Raw genomic sequence first — 8985 nt, 5'->3', positions numbered from 1 at the left:
ATATATATATATACACATACATTTATATATATATTTATATACAGCATATACAATTACCATATACAGGAGTTTTGCCTGGTAATACAACACAAACTAATTGCAGCTGCGAGAAAGTCGATTTCAAGTATCGAAACATGGGTTCAACTTGATCTGGTCCAGTAGCATATTTACAAAAACATGGTTGTCCAATGATGGGCATACCAGCATCATTACTAATTTTCTGTAGTTGTGTTGTGAATGAACGTAACGCATCTTCGCGTACTGTTCTTTGAGGTGCAAAACAAGCGATCGCCCACACTCTTATCTCCACTCCAGTGAAGAACTGTTTGCCACGCATATCCCATACACCTTGGTTAGGCATCGCCTGCTGCTTTGTCTTTAGAAAAAGATATAAATTATTAAGTGTTTAAACACAATATGTTTAAATAATATAAAATTATATTGCAGTAGATGTATCAGTGTTTCCATATGCAAACATGTCTCATTAATTTTGTTTAATACAATTTAATTATATTATATAGCAAAAATAAACAAAGAATTGTTCTGTTAGCATGGAACAAATACTGATAGCATCAGACTTTCGCACGTGATATCGGACTGCAAATGTAACATTAGTTACATTTGTAAACCGTAAGCTACGTCTACAATATACAAAAACGATACCCGTTACATTTTATCATTTACAATTTATCACAATAACAGTTTGAATATTCGTTACACTAACAGCCCAGATATCAAATCAATCAGGTCTAGAACCCATGCATTCATTTGACAACTTTTGGCTACTGTGTAGAGATATATCAAATGTAATCTTAACTAAATACAAACATATGTTAAAAATATTATCATCGCAATATAAATTAATTTACAAAATATAAGTATCGTAAACACTATTATACGCAAAACAAAATAAAAATAAAAACTTGTATAAACGTATTTTATAGCCTTCTCAGCTAGAAAAAGCTTCAGCTTGTAGATTACATATAAAGAATCTAAGAACTATGATAATTTAATAATCAAACATTTGACGCTATAAAAATTTATGCCTGCTAAAAATAATCAAACTTATTAGCCTCTGCAAATGTATGATTCGGCTAGACCTGACTGATTTAGTTGGAAGTTTCTCACCTGTCCACTGAGGGAACTTACGCGCCCTCCATACTGCAGTTTGGGCGGAGGTAGTACACGACCCCTGACTTCCATCATACTGTTCGATATAGTCAATCCAAATTCTTGTACATAAGAATCATTGTTAAAGTCAGCCCTTCTAACTAGATTATTAATTTCCCGTTCACGATCTGGTGCGGAACGCGCTGTCGCTTTGATCATAGTCGAAGTCTGCATATCAGTTAACTTTTTAATGCAGCGTTGTCCGGCGACAATATTGCAAACCTAATATCAAGTAAAATTAAATTATATTTTATTCTTCAATAGAATGCAATACACTGTAAATAAAAAATTGTTGCGTACCTCAAGCGGCAAATATGTGTGTTTATGTTCTTGGCCGACTTGCAGGCAAGGAAGATGTGGGTGGCGCAATTTCATTTTGTACTTATCTAAGAAGTATTTGGCAACTGTACACTCAACTGTTTGTCCATTTTCCAGTTGCAATGGAAATCTGTAATTAAATTAAATTATATTATAAGCGTTAGCTATAGTTAGCTATAGTGTATAATTAACATATGTATAACATGTGTATAATTGACATATTTTTTTATATTTCACATTTAGTAATATTAATTTAATTATAATATACTTACGATTGCATTTGAGCTGGTTTACGTGTAACATTGCACACTCGATATTTTCGCTTCATAGCTCCGCAGTGAGTTATTTCAATCTTGAGACCCTTGATTTCTTTGGTAAATTTCACTCTCTGAGAATCCGTGAGCGGTTTTCTCTGTTCATTGATATCTCGAATATCCAACACTTCGCACATAAATTCTATAACTGGCTGCGCTTTGTAAAAGGCAGTGGCAGAGACTAGAATACAAATGAAAGTAGTTCAATAAAGTCATAATAACCTAATAAATCAGTAATCTTTCTTTCGCTTACCGTCAATATTTAACATCATTTTCCATTGCGATGGTCTCACCGATTGATGGAATCCAAACCATACTTCCCTGCCTCCACCTAATGGATGGTAATATCCTTCTGGCGTACTAAAGAACGATCTACCTACTGGAGTGTATGTCATAGATGGTAAATGCCTCATTACAACATCTAAAGCAAGAACAGCATCATATGGAATTTGTCTAGTTCGTCCTTCTAAAGCCTCTTCTAAAGCAAATAGCGAAACCTGTGCCAACCACTTTATGACTACTCGGAAAACTCTGTCTTTTCCTTCACCAGGCAGTGTGACCTACAAAAACAATTATAAATGCAATTATAAATCATAGAACGTTTGGATTTTTAAAAGATAATAACTTTAGACTTTAAAAGATAGTAATTTACCTCTAATTCTACTTTATCATGCCCGATAGGCAAAGGGTCCCTTGTGTACAAGTTATTTCTGCCATCAAATACAGGTTTACGAGATTGAAATATTTTAGTATATGCATGAACCATCGTTTCTACAATTTCCCTATTAACTTTCCGAGGACATTTATCAGGTTGTATGCTAATGTCATAGTGATGTACATAGCCACGTGGCATACTAATTTGAAAATGATTAGCTCTCAAACCGATCGGTCTACCTTCTCGTCCTATGTTTGGTCTTCGAGGGCACGTAAACACTGTAAAAGAATATTATTTAATTGCAGAAAACTAACTTTTCATCAATTTTTTATTTATAATATCAGAATTAGAATTAGATATACATACTTGGCAGTTCTGTAGGTTGAGGAGGAGTGTGTGCCTGCTGTGCGGGAACAAGCCCCATATTGCTAGGAGCCGCGACACTACTCGCCGCTACTCCTGCTGTCCCAACAGAACCGCCACTAGTTGAGGGTCCAGGTGGGGGGGCTGAGAAAATGACATAAGTATCAATTAAAAAAATAAGTATCAGTTTTATATATTTTATTTATTGAATTGAAAAAAATATTGCATATTGCACTTTTCATTTTTATTTCTATTTATGTTCCTACATTATGTGTCTTTAATTATTACCAGAATATATAGCAATCAATTTTTATCTGCAATTTTGTTTATTGTTTATAAAGTATTGTATTAAGCAATTATTCAATGAGTTGTGAGTATTAACGCTTAAGAAGAAATTTTAAGTCAGTTAATAGATTACAGTATCTTCCATTTCTTTTTTTACGTCAGTGATTATAACAAAATGCAGCAAAACATCTCTGATATATTTAACAAGATAATTAACAAGATACTTTCAACAATATTATATATATACATATATATATATGTGTGTGTGTGTATGTGTGTGTGTGTGTGTGTGTGTGTGTGTGTGTGTGTGTGTGTGTCCCAAAACTGAAGACTAAATATTTTATATATAAAGACAGATTCTTTTGAACATTTTAAAACGAAAAGTTTAATACGAAAATCTAAGTCAAAGCTATGTTTTAAAATAAGTTTAAAAATAACGGGATTAAAATTTCACGCGTTCAGAGATAGCAAGGCGGTTAGTGTGAATGAGAAAAAACACTTTTTCTCGAACTTCATGCCTTTGATAATAATAAAAGATAATAAGCACCTTCATATTGACTCTGTCAAAAATATACGAAATAGAGCTAAATATTGATGTTAGTTGCATCAAAAGCACCTTCATTTGACTCTGTCAAAAATATACGAAATAGAGCTAAATATTGATGTTAGTTGCATCAAAAGAAAATGGTATTGTCTTTGATTATAATATTAATGTACATGTATAACACTTTAATACTAGTTTTTTATTTTTAAATGCTATTTTAAAATTTGCATTTGTCTTGGCTATTATATATGATGGATATATGTAATCAATAAAAAATCGTTCAATAACTCTTATTGTAGAAACTGAGATACTATAAAGAATAAATTAAAAGTATTATACTTTCATTTGTAGCATAACGTTTTTCAATATGTCAATTATATTGAAGGATGAATGAATCTCCAGAAATTCTCTATCTTTTTTTGTCGAAGATTCACTGATTGATTAATATTTTACTATCATAAGTAGTCAAAACTAGAAAGATAAATATTTGTTTGCTTTTCTTTCTTCTATAGCCACAGTTTTTATATTTTGATATAAGGAAGGCACACCCCAATATATTATAGAGCTCATTAAATGAAATAGTTATTCTTAAGTTAATATTGCATTTATTGTATGATAATTTTTCAGATGTACTGATTGGCTATCAGAGAGTAAATCCTCAAGTCTAGAAATTTTTTATTCTATAAGTCATTTAACAGGAAAATTTCATTCAACTGATGACTTTGATGACTTATATTATGATTATATACTATTTATTATATAGCAAATAAAATAATATCTTAATAATGTGCTTATAAAGACAGATCATAAAAAAACAGTAATTTTGAATGTTCATTTCTATTAATGTAGTTTAATTTTAATCTTGATTCAACTAACTTTTTATCTTTTTCTTAATGTTTAATGCTAGTATTCATAGTCAATTCTTATTTAAGTAATGTTTTAAGATGTTAATATAACCTTATGTTCTAAGATATTACTTAAGACATTTTAAAATAAGAACAAATTATAAATGCTGGCTTAAGATTGTAAAAAGATAAAGAATAAGTTCAATCAAAATTAAAGTTAATTTATATTGGCAGAAACAAACATGTTTATTTTTGATTGAAAAAAATCAAATAAATCAATATAAGTCATCAAAGAATTATAACAATTGTGCATTGTTATCAAAACGTAATACTGTCACAGTCTTGATCATAATTTTTATAATTTTTGAAGTATATATACCATACTTCATTCTCTTAATGCTTCGACGTTTAACAAACTGTTTCCAATAATGCTCCTAACTCGAAACAGTCTTCTAATAATGTGACTCATGTCGGAAGCATGTGACACAGCTGGCTCGCACGACTCAGGACAAATTTTCCACGTGGATTTCGGATGCAGATGCAAGCAAGGGAACAGCGTCATCGAATTGTCAATTTTTCAACAGAGCACAAAAGGTCAGTAGGTCTTCCCTACTGCCGTTCGCTTTAACACCTAAAAAACGCTGAATTCTTTGTTTGCACGGTAGATAAGACCATAATCTAGAAAGAGACGCTAGAGACCAGAATTAGCTAACGCGTGGAGGCCGTCGTGTCGCAGATGAATGACGACACGCGTGCCTGTTGAACGAGGTTCATCCGAGGTCATTCGGCACGTCTTCACGCACGGGCGTCGCAACATTTCCTTTACGACGTTCTTCGGGACGGAGGAATAATGAAGAAGGAGCAAGGCGTACATTCTGGAGATTGTGGGCAAGTCTGGCGAGTGTGCGTGCGTGCATCGCGTGCATCGCGAACGAGCCCGCGGAGCTCGCTCGTCGAGGAACATCCGCAGGGATGGTTCAAGCGTGTTTACGGGGATTTCCGTGGATCCTAACGGGGATACGACAGCGTAATGGCACTCACGTTGTCCTGCGGGGTACATTCTCGCTGCCGTTGAGTGTAAAAGACCAGATAATCACTAATAAATAAGTAAAAAAATTCAACACAAGACCCCACTGGCCACACCACACACTTCCCCACAACACACACTGCGAACGACACCACCAAACGAGACTGTCCCTCCGCAATGGCGTCCGCTAGCGCGGCGCCTATTGGCCGCAGTGGGACCAATCAGCGCACAGCGAATGACGGTCGCGGTCGACAATCCGCGGCGCCTCGCTCGCACGTTGCTGTGCGCGGTACTCGCGAATCATTTAAATTATTCCGATCAGTCTCGAAAATTTCTGTCCGTTTATCAGAGAACTTCCGTTAGTAATGCACGTGAAAGTTTTTTCACATGCGTTATCTCTTTCTAGAAAAAAAAAATCAAATACTTGCTGATGTTGATGATGCTATAATATCATTTTTTTTCAGCATGCCTGTTCGATTAACTAGAATAATGGATAAAAATAGCGATGAGCACCAATCCGGAAGATTCAATCGACGCATCACTGTTCTCTTTATCATTCCTCATCTTTACTATTAACAAAATACCGCTGTCGTAATCTTGTAATCTAGCATACATGAAAAGACATGAAAGAATTATGACTAAAGTACTATTGATAGTATTGATTAAGTAGTATTGATTAATGCATTCTCTCATGCGTTTCTTTCAATATAGATTAACAAATTTTATAATTAGATATAAAATTATAATTAATTTATAATTAATAAAATAATACAGATACTGCTTGAAAAAAATTAGTTTGATCACTTTAACAATAAAAAAAATTTTATTGAATGTAATGCTACAGAATAAAATAAAACCATAAAAATTAATAAATTTTAATAATTGCAAACAAAGTTTGCAGCTTTATGCTGATTTCATTGATTTGAGATATAAACGATTAATAAAAAATGATTAATAAAAAAAAGTAATTTACATATCACACGTTGTATATATCAGAATAAATTATCAATTTCTTATCGCATTATCAGTACTATAATTTTTTTTATTCAATCATTGTAATATATTTCATAAATTTCATGTAATACCAATGTTGATAACAAAATGCTATTACATATGAATAAAGTCCTTTACATTATTATTTGTAAATAAAGAACATGATTTTTTATTTACAAATAATAATTGATAGAATAGAATTTAAGAAAAGAAAAAATCATTAGTACGTTGATCATGGCGGGCGTTGTGCAAGATCGATCCGCTGCCAACCTGCTGCAGCCGAAGGTCTCGACCGCAATAGTGGCAGCATTGGCGCGACAAGTTCCGGGCAGTGACGCCGCGAGCGGTATATGCGTCGCGTTTACGTGCATCGTGCTCGCGTCGAGACTTCAAAATGTCGATTCATTTCTCTGGGACCATCAAACGCTCCGGCGGTATGATGAGCGCGATCGTAAAGCAGATTAAGCGCGTCAATCTAACGCCTGTTAATAAGATCGATGTTCGTTTCGACCCGTTCGATCATCGGTCCAAGCAGACGAGGTTAGTTCTCTGAAGTTGGCCGCGCGTCACGCGCATCTCGCGATTGCGCGGGAATTATCGAAACGGGGTTCCGCGCGCGAGATATTACATTCACTTTTAAATTTCCGGAAAAACACTTGTATTTTCTTTACAAAAAATCGAGAAATTTGCAAATAGAATCGAAATTTTCCGTATATTGGCTACATTCAGTAGAATGTTTATTTTTAGAAGTTTACTTAGTTGAAGTAAGACTGTTTCTCTAAATCTAAAAGTATAATCCCATCAATCGAAAAAAATTTTCTACTATTCCAAAATAAACATTCTATTTAACATTGCCGTTATTCCATTATATTTTCTTTTACGCAATATATCAAAATACGATTAGATGTATGAGATTTCGAAGATGAAAATAAGAGGATTTATTCTGGATTTATTCTGATCGTGTTTTTCCAAGTAATATTTTATTTAAATGGCGAGGAAAAAAAATAAATGTATCGTTTCAAGCAAAATCGTGTCTTTTCCGAGGGGCAACATACATTTTCTACTAATATAATTTAATTTTAATTTCAATTTAATTTACTTATCATCTTTTTCTGATCCTCAGAAAAAAAAGAATAAAAACTAAATCAGAATTATATCTTAATAGAAATAGATTTATTAGGTCGATTTTTAGCGGAATTCCGATTAATTTAAGTATTGCTATCCTATATGTCAAAACAAAAAAATCAATAATTCTCTTCATGATAACACGGTATCGCTTGATAAATTAATCGTAAGTGACGAAGATTGATCGAAATCATTCTTCGATATCCCGGTAACGATTAAAGAGGATTAGATAGAACGAATATAAAAAGGATTAGATAGAACGAAAGAAAAAGAACGGTTTTGCCGAAATTTAACAATATATAGCTAAAAGTTTTCTACAAATCTGAAAATAATTTTATTCATAACTATCAAACTAATTATATAGGACAGCTGATTGTTGTCAAAAATGTCAAAACATTTTTGTAATATTGCTCATCATGTTTAAATTTTCTACATAATTATTTTGATGGTAAAAAAAATTATTTTCATATCCGCATTTGGCAAACATTTCAGCAAAATTATTATTTCCATAAAATGTAGTTCAACAAAGTCACGTTCTTAGCATGAAGTTTATGCTCCGTATACTATAATATATTTACAGAATGCAACCAATGTAACACATTCTTATTAATTACATTTACATTAAAATTACATTTTATTTTAACGTAAACATATATTTTTATGAAGGAAATATAAACGTAATTATTAGACGCCAGACTCGACATATGACACGCGCATCTTCCGCTTTATCCAATCCTCTTCAGTAACGATTAACCACCAACCCGCGAGTGGTCAGGTTGGCACTCGATGAGACGTCATTGACGCACGCACGCGCACCCCTCGGCGCCAGGTTAGCAGACGATATGCGCAGCCCTCCCATTGTTATTTATAGAAGCGTATCTCGATCGTGTGTGCGTTGCCAGTCGAGGTAGAACAGTTCCAAAGATTCGCGAGCTCCTAGGTGCCCTATTATCGCTCGGCGTAATCAGCGTTAACAGGTAATAAAGAATAAGAGAAAACAAGAATCTTTCTCCCCTTCCTCTCCGTCCTACTCCATCATGATTCCGCAATACCGACTTTGACGTTTATACACAGTCGTGGCGTGATATCGACACGTTCGTGCAACGACATGAATCATCTTACTGTTTCATATATTGGATCACGAGATAAATCTACTTTTTAAACGATCTATAATTCCCGTCAGATTTCGGGAGAAGTTAGAATCAGCTAGAATCCTATTCACAATTTATGTTTTAACGTGCATATTCTAAATGTTATGTGTATCTTGTTTTTATTATGTGCATGGATAAACTTAATTTCATTAATATTAATACATAAATAATATTAATTATATAATTATATAATTT

The 8985-nt window shown here is 33.3% G+C and overlaps 2 protein-coding genes across 5 annotated transcripts in view; one reads left to right on the top strand and one right to left on the bottom strand.

Moving 5' to 3' along the window:
• Window positions 1–8985, bottom strand: part of LOC108686046 (protein argonaute-2) — a 22622-nt gene that overhangs the window by 3406 nt on the left and 10231 nt on the right. For 3 of the 4 annotated variants that reach the window (XM_018191097.1, XM_018191099.1, XM_018191100.1), the window contains exons 4-10: window positions 2824–2964; window positions 2455–2735; window positions 2056–2362; window positions 1761–1983; window positions 1471–1618; window positions 1129–1392; window positions 58–376 (exon numbers count right to left, since the gene is read on the bottom strand). In XM_018191097.1, coding sequence (XP_018046586.1) covers window positions 58–376; window positions 1129–1392; window positions 1471–1618; window positions 1761–1983; window positions 2056–2362; window positions 2455–2735; window positions 2824–2964 — 1683 coding nt within the window. Of the gene's footprint in view, window positions 1–57; window positions 377–1128; window positions 1393–1470; window positions 1619–1760; window positions 1984–2055; window positions 2363–2454; window positions 2736–2823; window positions 2965–5535; window positions 5631–8985 lie in introns of those variants that run through there. The other variant, XM_018191101.1, reaches the window with a different exon arrangement.
• The window catches only part of LOC108686047 (39S ribosomal protein L53, mitochondrial), a 4166-nt gene continuing 2053 nt past the window's right edge, over window positions 6873–8985 (top strand). Inside the window, exon 1 of the mRNA XM_018191102.1 lies at window positions 6873–7054. Within this exon, the coding sequence (XP_018046591.1) occupies window positions 6909–7054 (146 nt within the window). The 5' untranslated portion in view covers window positions 6873–6908. The remainder of the gene's footprint in view (window positions 7055–8985) is intronic.

This window comes from Atta colombica, unplaced genomic scaffold, assembly GCF_001594045.1.
Source record: "Atta colombica isolate Treedump-2 unplaced genomic scaffold, Acol1.0 scaffold163, whole genome shotgun sequence".
NCBI classification, from domain to species: Eukaryota; Metazoa; Arthropoda; class Insecta; order Hymenoptera; family Formicidae; genus Atta; species Atta colombica.
The sequence above is the reverse complement of the archived record's forward strand: the minus strand, read 5'-3'. Positions and strand labels throughout refer to the sequence as shown.